The sequence below is a fragment of the Corvus brachyrhynchos genome, unplaced genomic scaffold (assembly GCF_000691975.1).
Source record: "Corvus brachyrhynchos isolate BGI_N302 unplaced genomic scaffold, ASM69197v1 scaffold152, whole genome shotgun sequence".
NCBI classification, from domain to species: Eukaryota; Metazoa; Chordata; class Aves; order Passeriformes; family Corvidae; genus Corvus; species Corvus brachyrhynchos.
In genome coordinates, this window is record NW_008237447.1 from 4,711,104 (window position 1) to 4,724,526 (window position 13,423).

A 13,423-nucleotide genomic window follows, 5' to 3' on the forward strand; every position below is an offset into this window, starting at 1 on the left:
GGAAAGGTGGGCTTGGGAATCCTGGGGTTTCTCCCTGAGGCACCCAAGCAGATGGTGAAAAGGTCCCTCTTTTACCAAGGTGAGGTGTTAGGGTCCCGGTGCAACAGCCGCTCCAGTGGGCGAGCTCCACTCATGGTAGACGGAAGGCAGCCAAAAAAGCAGAAGCCTGCAGTGCTGACAAAGGCAGCCTCTCTCTCCCTCTGAGAACAACTGCCCACAAACTCAGGTGAAACAAAGTAGCCCCGTTGGACCCCTCCCTCTGTGGCCAGGTCTTTTGTTTCTCCCAAGCACCCAGCAATTTGTCACCCCAGCAACATATATGGGAAAAATTCCTCAAGAGAAAAAAGAAAACAGAAGGGGAATTCCCAAAACCCCAACAATCGTGTAAGGAAAAAATGTGTGGTGTCTCTTCATAAAGAAGCCAGAAGATCTCACTGAGTCACAGTAGGTTGAAAATTGCCTGAATGTAAGCACAGAGTTCTCCTTTAAATGCCCCAAGACATCCAGAAGGAGTTGGCAAATGTACTGTGGGTGATATAAAAGGCCTGTGTTATTTTGGAAAGGCAGAATAATGGGATACCCAAGAGTCTCAAATGCCTGAAAAATCAAGGCCTCTCAATCTCACTTGTCCTGCATTGGCAGCATCATTACATTAAATGAGACCTATTTCAGCTTCTGAATTGCTCCTATGTGTTATTGCCTTTTCTTTATCATACTGGACTGACCTCAGAGTGATGGTTTCCCCTTAACTGTAATAAACTGCTTTTGAGAGTTATAAACATCATCAAACAGACTCATAGCCCCTATATTAAGTTTTATCGTACAGCTTACTCCCCATTTCATGAATTTCCTATCCTCTAGTGGAAAGACATGGAACACATTGTCACTTTGGTACTAATGGTGTTGTGAGAAATAGGTCCTGCTTTGTCTTCCTGCAGTCCAGAAATTGGAAAATTGAGATGCACTTTCGCACACTAGTTTTTGCATACCTTCAAAGCCAGCCTTTGTTGGTTGTGTTTTCTCTGACTTCAGTCATACATTTGTTTTTCTACTGTTCTGTATTCAGATCTGAAAGTTCTTCAAAACTAATCACTTAGTAGCACTGATACTGTAAAACTCAGGTTTAAGGGCATGTTTTTTCTATGCTGGATGCAGTCATCTGTGAAGTCCATAGCACTTACTGTGGGATATGCCCAGCCACTGCCCTGGAGGGATGTCTGCTGAGATAAGAGATTTCGCAATCACCCAACAGGACTCCCTGGAAAGGACTTTTGAGTCATGGTGAGGAAAAGTAGACCCACAATCCTTTGGGAGACCCTATGCAGATCGTTCTGTAACCCATTGGTCTATCCCAGACCCTCTGTAATCGATTGGTCCCCTTGCTGATCCCCTGTATCCCTATAAAAGACCAGCGCACCTCTGTGGGAGAGAGCTCTCGTCCCTCGCCTTCCCTTCGCCGGAGGGAACCCACAATAAAGCTCCCTTCGTGCGGAACCAGCCATACGGGTCCTCTCATCTCTCTCTCTGGTCTGGTTTGGCCTAGAGGCTGCCCTGCAGAGCTGAGCTGAAATCACGAGCTGATAATCACTAAAGAGCTGACAGCTTCTGCAAGGGCTCCTCTGCCAGCAGCTGAGAGGAAGACACCGGACCTCGGGAAGGCGATTCCTTTCGGGACCATCTCCCCGGACCGGTCACCTCTTCCTGGGTCACAGCCTCTGACCCCACCACCAGCTGTAATAACTTACCACAGTGGTTTGGGATGTTAAACTTCAAGATGCTGAACACTTCAGACAGAAACTTTGAAAATACACCCGACATCCCTATAATGGAAAATGAATACCAAACATAAATTTTTAACCTCTCCATACAAAAGATGTACAGTGTAGGTTAAGGTCTTCACTTTTTTTGTTTTGCAGTTGTACTTATATAAACTGTGTGTCTGTGCCATGTCCATTTTTAGAGCAAATTGACTTTTTAATGTCAGGTTTTGAAGGACGTTTTCATTCCATCTTTCTGACACTCATTTGTGTGAGACCATTTATTTACATGTATTTATATCTCACTTGGAAGCCAGAATCGTGTGACATTCCAAGGTCTCATCAAGGATTTTGAATGCTTACCAGTAGGGGAGTGGGGGGGGAGAAATGCTGAACTATTTAGGTGAGCTGTTTGTAAAGTCGATGTAGGCAAATTCAGCATGACTTACTTTGAATTTCCTACATTCTTCTGTTAGAAGTTTCCAATGGGAAAGCCATCTTGGAGACTATGAAATAGGGGGAAAAAAAGCTCTTTTTAATAGAATTCTAGACAGGCTTGCTGTTTTAAGACATTTCCCTCTCTACACACACGCACAAAATCATGTTGTCCATGTATTATACAGTTTGATAATGTATTTATCTCATGTTTCAAAGAGGTAGTTAATGTAGATGGTGGCAAGTTCTTTACCACTTATTTTTTCTTCATTTCATTCTGTCTAAATTTGGGCAATTGTGCTGGTTTGGACAAATTTGGAAGAAAAATAGCCTCTGATACAAGTCAGGTTACAACCAGCCCTCCCCCACCAGGTTTGGGAAAAAATGAGTTTTCCTCGAAGGAAAGTGAAAGAGATAGAAACTATTTATTTAACAAACACACAGGAGAAGGATAATGATGGTAAATAATAAAACCTCTCACTGTGGAGAGAAACCTGGGAAAATTTCAGAGTCCTTCCGTAGATCTCTCTCCCCATCCTTCGAGCTGGGTTGTGGTGGGCCCACCTCCGGGCCTCGGTGGAGAACTCTCCTGAAGTGTTCTGATGTTGAAACAGTTCAAAAAAGAAGAAGGAAAAAAACCAAAGTCACAGGAAAAACAAAGTTCAACTCTCTGTCTCTCTCTGGAGTAAAAGGGCCGAAAGCTGGCTGAAAAGCAAGCAAGCTGCTTCCTCTGCTCTTGCTGCTGTTAGCTCAATGCAGAGAGCTGTCTCTATCTCTGTGTCCTTGAAACAAACTGCATTGAAAAGTTTTGCTCAGGTTTTTTTTTTTCTCTTCCCCCTCTCAGGCTCAGTTTAAAGGCATAGAAAGGCACAAAATTAATTTCTGGGCATAGAACGGCTATAGGGGATACACATCCTAAAAGTCACCCCAAGACAGCAGTGTAAATATTACTCTTTTGAGATCCTGGTTTCTTTCTTCTTAACCAGTTTTCTCTGTTTTTTATCTATTTGGGGAGGATGTATTAGTTTGTGTCAGAAACTTGGATTTCCTTTGTCCCCCTGCACTTGTCCTCTTGTTGGAGTGTTTTCTGTAATAATAGGATCAGAAGCACAGGGGCTATTTTTACCTAGGATTTTCTTTAACTAAAGTCTAAATAAGTGTAAAACAGGTTACTTGTGATGAGAGGTTAAGCTTTTGTCAATTTGCTTGGTTCACTTGACATGTGTTTCATGCTGTAGTAGTATGCATTTTAAAAGCTTTATTTAATGAGGGCTCTAGTTTTTTTATCAAATAGTGAGATGTGCCTCCTCATATACATTGAGGAATGATCAGGGCCTCTAGAAAATGATGTAGGTAAATCCCAAGGCCAGCTTGAAGAAGCCTAATTTAATGTACATTATGGTTTTATGTATGTTCTTTAGAGAACTATTTTTTGAGTTAATGAGAAAATGTAAAGTCAGCTATAAATTGTTGATGAACTAAGTAGTAGCTAGTTAGGCTGCAACTTTTATGAATTTGTTTTTACTCATTTCAAACTAATTTGGAGGAAAAGTACAGTATCTGCTAAACAGATTTGTAGGTACTCTGTCAAAATGGCTGTGTAATGACTATATTCAGTATTCCTTACATGTAAAATCTGTAACAGCGCATTCAGAGTATACACAGCAGCTAATTTTTATATCTGGACACTGCAGAGAAGGGACCACAAGTCATAATTTGGGGTGAGTGGAGCAAGAGATTTTACCTGTCTTTGTTTTATGTGTGCTTTATATTTTTACTCCTTTTGTTGCAACACTTATTTATCTGTAATTGTTTCAAGAAATAGCAAAAATATGGGAATTAAAGGTGTCAGACTGTTTGCAGTAGTTATTTTTGTCAGTCTTGGGCTGAATTGCTATTTGTTTTGTGGTGCCATTCAGCTTTTTCCAGTTTTTTTTTTTTTCTTTTTTTTTGCTCTTGCTTCAGCTAAGCATGATGGTGTGAGAGTTCTATCTCAAGAAACTTCAGAAAACATTATTTGAAGTCTTTTTATTTCTAACTTTATTAATAAACTTTATACAATATCAGGAGAGAGGAATAAGCTGAGTACAGACCTTGTTAATTAAGCCTAGGAGAGACTCTGTAAATGGTATTCACATAAAATTAAGAAAGGTATTAAACAAGCATAGGAGCTAAGAATTGAAATTGTCGGGGATCACCTGATAGATCTGTAAGGACACTGAGTTGATTATGCATCTACAAAGTAGAGAAGGAAAGGATTCAACTTTACCAGCTCTAGGGTTGTAATAATTGTTTTTCTTGACTCTGCTTTCTCTGTGGACAGCCCATGATACTCAAAAATTGCAGCAACAAATGAGCAAGCTTGAGGTTTGTACTGTTGGGGTGAGTTTAATCTATGACCATGGCTGGATATATTTGAAAAATGTTTCTTAAGACCACCTACACTGTAAAGAAAGCAAAGAATAAATTTTATGATTACTTGTTTAAAATAAGTGCTCCCCCACTTTTTTTGGAGATTTTTCTGATATTTGCATGGTTTAATTTCATGACTTCTGTTGTTGGAGAAATGTATCCTTTTCTTTTGAGCATGGGAGTTTTCTTGTATCTTTGCATAATAGAACTGAAAGTAAAGTTCTAAAACCAAAATTTAGATTGTGAGCCTTAAAACAGAGCAGACTCTATAAAGTTTGACTGTTCAAGTGTGTAAACCCAACCCTTAGAATGGTAGATCTGCACCATTTTTTATGGCTCTACGTTATTACTATCATAATATATGACAAGTAAATATATGTATTTCTTGGAAGTTTTAGTTTTATCTATTAAAATTCTGTCTGTGAAAGTTGCTAGAAACTTGTACAACTTCCTGTAAGTCTCTCAGTTCCTGGAAAGTGAAATCATTAAACTTGGCTTTGTAAGTGTTTTGAATAAATGAAAAACTAGTACTTGAACAAAATGAGTTCCGAATAAATGGTAAATCAAATGCACTGGTGTCTCACAAATGAGGGGAAATATAGTCAGTTTAAGTCACTACAGAACAACAGAAGTTCCTGTACTTTGTCAGAAGGATGGGGTACAGAGATTGGTTGTGCAGTATATCTATAGAAGTGTTAGTTGAAAAAGTGAAATAACTGGTTGATCATTTAAATGGTTTTCTAATATCTTTTTTTCCCCCAACCTTTTCATTGCTTAATAGTTTAAATTAAAGACTGTGCGTGACTGAATTAATATACCATAATAAAGAAATTTAAGTTTTCCCCTCCAGTATCATCTTTGGATTAAACCAGTACTACAGCTAATTAATGTTCTGAATGTAGATTAATTACTTCACATTTCTTAAATGTGCTCACCCTTCATAAGCCTGTCTAGTATGAATTACACTAAAATACTAGAAAAAAGGAATGTCAACATGAGTAGGTTATTATATGCAGTAATTGTCTTATTTCTGTGATGGGTAAATTGAGGCAAAATCATAAAGGAAGCAATAGCATCACCAGAAGTGTGATATTAGAAAGAGGAGATAAGTTTTATTATCTTAAGAGTAATTTGCAGATTGTCAATGCTATATCAGCAAGGAGAATCTTCACAGTGTTGATGTAATTTGCAGAAGTACTCTTTGGGTCAGCTTTGCTAGTGCAGTTAACGGAATAAATTTTCCATGCAACTGTACAATCTTTGCAATAACTTTCTCAGCTTTTTATGATGAGGTTTTTGGTATTAATTACTCCATCTTATAAAACCTATTTTGAATTGTTGGAATTAATACTATGTACTGAGGCACAGCAATCATACTTCCCTTGCCTTTTTCCTGTCAACTTCCATTAACCTTCTGCATATACATATTTTCCTCTTTGTTGGTCTAGATGACTATTAAAAGGTCCCTTTCAACTAAAGTATGCCACGATTCTGTGATCTTGCCTTCTTCCATGGTCGGGTTAAGGATACAGATAATCTATCAAAACAGTGAAAGACACTTGCCAGAGGTGAAAAGGCAATTCTTTGGTAATTTTGTCTTCCAGACTACCTGTTATGAATTAAGAGCAATGACAATTCACTTTTTTAAACCAAAAAAAGAAAAAAAAGAATGGGGAAAAAAGCTCAACCCACTTCCCTTTTTATTTGAAGCTTCTTATAACTTCATGGTTTTTCTTACAAAATAAAAAAGCCCCATAAAACCAACAACCAAACTAAAAGTGTCCGTCATCAATTTCTTCAAAAAACCAGAATTAAGAATTCCATGCCTTCACTTGCTTGTACATTTCTAGGTATTAAATTTGCAGACCATCTGTGTTACTGTTTTAGTGGCACCCAAGATACCAAGCAAAACTAGAGTGGTGCTGTTCCTTCTGTGCTGAGGAGAGGGAAGGTGGGATAGGGTGGGAGGAGGTGAGAGAGGTGGAACTTTTTCTTCATCTTTACCCAAAAGCTGTCCTGTGCTGCTTGTGTGATCTGTGGTTCCAGTCTGTGTGACATTGTTAAGGACTCACAGACCATGGAAAAGAAGATGAAATTAAGATACTAAAATTGCCTTACTAGATTGTTTGTTTGCCAAGTTAAACAACACTTCTCATCCTAATGGCATTATACTGCATGTCTATTTAAATTTATAACAACATGGAAAGGAAATACCAATGACAGGGGTAATTAGGGAACCTAACAGTAATCCATTTGGGAAGGCTTCTGCTCCCATTACTTATATAAAGCTTGTATATATCCTCACCTTTCAGCTCTTGCTGGTGAACATCACTCCTGTCTGACATGTCTGGTTTACTGTCCCTTTGCAAATCATCTCTGCGAGCAGGGTCGTTCTTCCTTCTCTTGACTTGCATTGTGTGTTTCTGTGTTCTTTAAATTAAATTTCTCTGTAGCCTACTATTTCATTCCCTGCTAAGGCTTGCATAGAAGGTGTTCTGTGAGTTATAAGTGACTGCCTGCATATGTTGTGTTATTTTATAGGTGGTGATTCGTGCTCAAAACGGCGCCCTCCTCTATCGTATTTCACCCTGGGCAAGATATGTGGTCCGTGATGAAGACAAAGTGAATTATGATTGGGTTCACTGGAATCCACCACAGTCATATATAGTAAGGCTTCAGTATTATTTTCAAGAGGTGTATTGTGTTATCTTTGTATCCCTGTTTGGAAGAAAATAAAAGGAGATAGCAAACTAGTTAAAACAGCTACCTGAGAAATGAAGGGCTTTTATTCATGGCTTTGACAGAAATAAGTATCTTTAATGATGGATGGTTTTGACCTGCTTTTTCAGCCTCCTGTAGAATATATTAAAAAATAGTTATTAATGTGGTATTTTAAACTTGGTTTCCCACCTGTTAGGCAAGATTGACAAGTATTCTGGGACAAGATGGCTCTTTGTGGTAGGGGGGAGAGCAGGGAATTATCTGTACTTGATTTAAGGACTGGTTATCTACAAATGTGAAGTTCAGTACTCAACATTGTTAATTTTGTATGAAGTCAGAAAGAAACTTTAAAAAATAAGGTGCCCACGCTCCAGTCAAATCCCAGTTTCTTTGTATCAGGAAAATCCCGTTATTGAATTTAAAGCCCTCTTACTTCTCATGCACTGCTGTAAGGGAGAGAACTCTTTGCATGATATGTGAAATATACCCTAGGAGAACATTTGGAAACTTTGGACTGTCTGAGTGATGTTGTTTCATATTAAACTTTTTGATGTTTTCCCTGAAAAATGGTATGCAGTGTTTTATATTAGAGGTGCTGTAGCCTCTATTTTGAGTTAAATTCAATTCAAATTATGAAGAGAAAAGGTTACTGACATGGAAAATACTTTCTTAAAAAATAGATAACATACTGTACAGTAACTCTTATTGAAGTCCATAGTCTTTATCAGTTTAGTGGCCTACTCTGTATATGATGCTGTGTGACACCTCAATCCCCTGTGAGAAAAGGAATTTGTAGGTATTTGGAAATGCAGTGATTGGGATGACCTCGAGTGAAAAGAAGGCCAGAACACTCAGGTGAAGACAAGGCCTTACTGGAAAAAAAAAGTACTTTTGTGAATAGTAGAGGTGGAAATAAAACGGAGGTAACAAGCCTCAACCAAAAGTTTTATTCTTCACATTTTTTCTTTAATTTCTGTTCACATGTGTGTATTCAACTAATTTTGTTCTGCCTTTTCAAAATGTCACCTGAATAATAAACAAAAAAATAGGATATTAACTTCAATGGCCTCTATATTCTTCAAATGTTTTCACCCATCTAGAAATGCTGTGTACTCATCTCAAGACTTGGCATTTTTTAATTATATTTTAATCCTAAGTAATTAGAATATAGGTGATTCTGTGCTGTGGAACTGTATTCTTTAGGCGTAAAACATTTATTAATTTCAATTAAGAGAAGACAGCGATTTCACATATCTGCAAAAAGCAGATAATGCTTAAAAAATAAAATCCTATCTTACTGTTTTCTCTATCTTCAAACAAGCTTCATAATAATTCAGAAGGACTCCAAAGCTGTTCCTAATGACAACTTTTTGTTTTTTTCCTTATAGCATAAGAATCCTTCCCCCAAGAGATTAAAAAGCCTAAGAATCTATGAATCACATGTGGGAATTGCTTCCCCAGAAGGGAAAGTAGCTTCTTATAAAAACTTCACATACAATGTACTACCTAGAATAAAGGATCTTGGTAAGTAATACCAGGAATGCTTGAAGAGATAATTTTTTTTGTGCCCGTGCTCTTGTTAGAAAAGATAACTGTCAAGTATTTATAGATTTTTTTGCATTTTACAATTATACATACTATAAAAATAGATTTTATTTTTATAGTAGGTGAGCGAAAAATTATAAACACGTGAAATCTATGGAGAACAAACAAAGACCAAAATAGGATATGTGAATCAAAACCCATTCCAGATTTTTAAGGAAAATATGATTGTTAAAGCCTAGGTAAGTATTACCAGGCAATTTGCTTTTGGCATGGTTTGCTTTCAGCTTGGAAAAGGATCTGTTTTAGTGACAGTCTTCAGAAAATACTTCATCCTTAATTGGTTCTACTAATGTAAAACTTAGTCCTAAGGAGAGACAAAATAAATACCTGCATATTTTTTCTTTGTTTTGCCAGAATAAGCATGCTAGACTTTTTTTATCCCTGAACAGTAGCTCTGAAGCATCAGAACAAGGAAACTTTAAATGTGAAAAATCTTCTTCAGGAAAAGAATTTCTAGTATATTGGAGAGGGTGTGTGAAAGAGCTGGTAATGTTATCTCAGGAAACAGAGCAAAACTGTTCACCTCAATTTCTCTTTAACTACTTTTTCCCGTGGTGTCTTGCACTGTTTCTGTAATGGACAATGTTAGAACTTACTGGCTTTTACTGCCTTTTGATGAAATATGTATTTTACACTCTGCTGTAAAATAATCATGACATCCATAGCTGAAACCTCTGTGGATGGTGGCTGTGTTTGTGTTTGATTTTTTTAAATTTTATTTATCAGAGTGCCTGAAGAAGACATGGTCTTGTAGCTTTACATGTTGAGTCAGTGTTTTGTGGCTTTTGCCTTTCAATAATCTTGAGCTTGCAGGTGAGATGAGGGAGTTTGCACATCTGGAAGTCTGTAATAAAAAAGTAAATTTGGATTTTACATTACATATCTGTGACTCTTTACTGCAAAGGAATTTCACTTGTCCCAGGAAGTTAATAGCATTTACAGAATTAGGAAAGCATTCTGCTTTGCCTACAAATTTTTCTTTGTGGAGAAATGTATTGAAAAGTCTGATTCACCAAATAATAAAAGCAGTATCAAATTGAGGTAGGGTATACAGAAATGATAACTAACGTTCCTTCTTGTTTACATTAAGTAAACATTGTGGAAATTAAGCACTTCTAAAATACATTTTTAAGGTCTGTTAGATTCAGTTCTGGAATGTCTTACTTCTTAGGACAAGCTTAAATACATCACTGTATGAGAGCTGTAATGTATTACTAGTTTGTAGAAATATGTGCATGACAAATAGCGAAATAAATAGCAAGCAAATTGAATGAGATTAATTTGATGTAATGTTGCTATTTATAAAAATGCTGTAAATAAAAATAAGTACAATAAGCCTGAATTTTAAACCAGCAATGAATCTGACAAATTGCTGTGCTCATGCCAACTGTCTTCTAATAATACCTCTGGTTTTAAATGTCACAGCAATAAAAAACCCAGAAAGAATAAAAAAAATCCCACAGCATCTTGTTGAAACTAAGGAATGAAGTGAAGATTTTCTTCAAACTGATAGAGAAGTGGTGATGGTGTGAGTCTCAACAGCCTGTAGATAACACCTGATTCTTTAGAGTTCCCTTCCTTGAGAATGCACTGAACTATCTTAGGTGATACCACCCGGTGTCCCCCAGCCCTCCTGGACTTCCTTGGTTCTTGAGTGAACTCAGAATTAAAGCACATTACACTTGTGTTTTCTCTTTTCGGAAGACTCTTGTAGAGAGAGGATGTAACTATTAAAGTTGGAAAAAGTGGTTCTGAAGGGGTAAAATGATTTCATATGGCGTGAAGTTGTAGTATTGTCTCTAAGCTGGAGAGATGTGAGTCTGACAGATGGACCACTTGGTGGATAAGGAATTGGAAGGATGGTCACACTCAGAGTTTCAGTCAATGACTTGATGTCCAAGTGCAGACCAGGGATGGGGTGGCTTCAAACTGAAGGAGGGTGTATTTAGATTGGACATTAGGAAAAAACTCTTTACTCTGAGGGTGCTGAGGCACTGGAATGGTTACTCAGAGAAGTTATGGATGCCCCATCCCTGGAAGGCATGTTGACCAACATGGTGTAGTGGAAGGTGTCCTTGCCCATGGCAGAGTGGGAACTAGAGGATCTTTCAGTTCCCTTCCAATCCAAACCATCCTGTGATTCTATCAGAGTATGTGTGTCTGGTGACTAACCCTACACCCCCGGACTGCAAGTGTCAGGAGCGAAGCAGAAGTTCAGGACATGCAGGTTGGCATAACTAGTATTGGGAAGGTAAATAAAGATTACACACATTTCTGTCTACATCTAGGAGATTCAATATGTGTAGGTCACTTGACAAATTGACTGTTTCATTTGTAATGGAGATCATGTAAGTATAAACTATTAGGTAGAATTTCTTCTTGAAAGTTACTGAATCTTTAGTTGCTAACTGTTAGGGTCAGAGGCAGCTAAAATGAGAGAAGATTGGAATGGATATGTTACAGATATTGAATACTCCTTTAACTGTCCTGAATGCATTTGTTTGTTATATTTGTTTTTATTATAGGCTATAACTGTGTCCAGCTGATGGCTATTATGGAACATGCATACTATGCCAGTTTTGGTTATCAGGTCACAAGTTTCTTTGCAGCATCAAGGTAGGTTTAAGTGCTCCAGCATCTTCTCTGTTCTTTTCCCTTTCTTCCTTTCCACTGAAGTCAGTATTGCCTTGCAGGTGTGTGTTTGTAGCAATGGGAAGCAATGACTTAGGTATTTGCTCTACCTTCCTCTTAAATGTGAAACCAATTTGGCAGAGTGATCAGCTGCTCTGTGAAACACTTTGGATAGGATAGAGACAAAAAGTTTATAAGTAACTTCAGCTGCCATAGCGTATTCTGGGTAACCCACCTTCAGCAGTCTTTATGCATGGGTTTGGGGTTGTGGAATTCTTGGCAGTAACAATCAGGCAGGATGTGTAGGGCTTTTATGACAAACAGAACTGTACACTGTTCATAATGAACTTGATTAAAGTCATGGCTCTGTGTATTCTGTGGGAACCTGTTCCCAGGCTTGTAACAGACTGTACTTAGATTTGAGATGTAGAGTGAAAATAGATGAAAAATTACTTCAGGTAGTTGTTAAGAAAATCATGATAAATCTGGAAGTTTTGATTTTTTTTTGTTTGTTTGTTTTATTTTGATTTTTTTGGTTTCTTTTTGTTTTAATCTTGGAGCAGCTTAAGTGGCTGAATTTAGATAGGAAGTTTTTAACTGGCTTAATTAGTTAAAAAAAGGTGTGTCAGACACAGGAGACAAAAATCTTCATTTAAAAATAAGAAAATGGTGTAGTATCTAAGTCAAATAACTAAGCAGGAAAACAGCTGATGGTGTATTTTGTGGACTTTGTGGATGTACATTTACTTTTGTGTAATCATTGTGTTACTTTATTCCAGCAATATGAATATATTCTTGTCCCTTATGAACTAAGGAAATGTTCAATATTAAATAGCAGCTTTAAGTTGTATCTGTTATCTTTTATACTGAATTTGATGTATTATTAAAAAGGGAAAAATAAAACTGAATCTACTTCTGCAAAACATTGTGCGGATGATGGAATTTTTATAATGAAAAATGGTTTGAAATGTTAGTTTGTAAGCCATAGCTACTGCTTAAGAGGCTGAAAAAGTAACCTGTGTATATCTGTAAAGTGGAGAACTGCTGACTTCGATGTGGTTTCCGTGATGACTGTTCAGTATTGCCAGCCTAAGTCCTGATTGTACCACGCTGCATTTCCACAGCCGGTACGGAACTCCAGATGACCTGAAGGAAATGATTGACGTTGCTCACTCAATGGGCATCACGGTCCTGCTTGATGTGGTGCACAGCCACGCCTCAAAAAACTCAGAAGATGGTCTCAACCAGTTTGATGGTACGGATTCTTGTTTCTTCCATTCTGGATATAGAGGCAATCACCAGCTCTGGGACAGCAGGCTCTTTGACTATGCGAAGTGAGTATAAAATGGCACTTCAGCTGTGCTAGTGGTTATTATTTCATACCAGTTCTATTAAAACTACACTCCTTGCTAAACTGGTAAAGTCATTTGGATTGTTCAACAGTTGCAGTATGTGGAGTTAAATTCCTCTACTTGCCTAAATGCTTAAAATCTAACACTAAATGATAGTATTTCAATTTTGTTATTTTCCTGTCATCCATGGCTACCTATGTGCGTGTTATATACCATGTGCATTGTATGTATTATATAATGGTGTAGTTACTTTTATTTAAAAATATATTTCTATATAAATACAAATTTCAATATCTGTTATATAGGAATATATAATTGTGTTTTTTATGCATTCTAGAATATTAATATTTTCCTGCTATATAGTATATTGCATATATATAATAGATAATGTTTCTATATAAAAAGAAAAGCTGATGAAAACTTGTAAACTCTGGAAATTTATTGCCAAACTGTCAGGTTGTTGAAATGCAGGAAAAGTTTCCCCCCAGGACAACTAACTCCATTTTAAAG

At 37.3% G+C, this 13,423-nt stretch overlaps 1 protein-coding gene across 1 annotated transcript in view; it reads left to right on the top strand.

Annotated features, from left to right (window-relative positions):
• GBE1 (glucan (1,4-alpha-), branching enzyme 1) overlaps positions 1-13,423 on the top strand; it is a 255,997-nt gene that overhangs the window by 165,250 nt on the left and 77,324 nt on the right. Inside the window, exons 6-9 of the mRNA XM_017731427.1 lie at positions 7,146-7,271; positions 8,714-8,849; positions 11,456-11,546; positions 12,686-12,895. Of these exons, the coding sequence (XP_017586916.1) occupies positions 7,146-7,271; positions 8,714-8,849; positions 11,456-11,546; positions 12,686-12,895 (563 nt within the window). The remainder of the gene's footprint in view (positions 1-7,145; positions 7,272-8,713; positions 8,850-11,455; positions 11,547-12,685; positions 12,896-13,423) is intronic.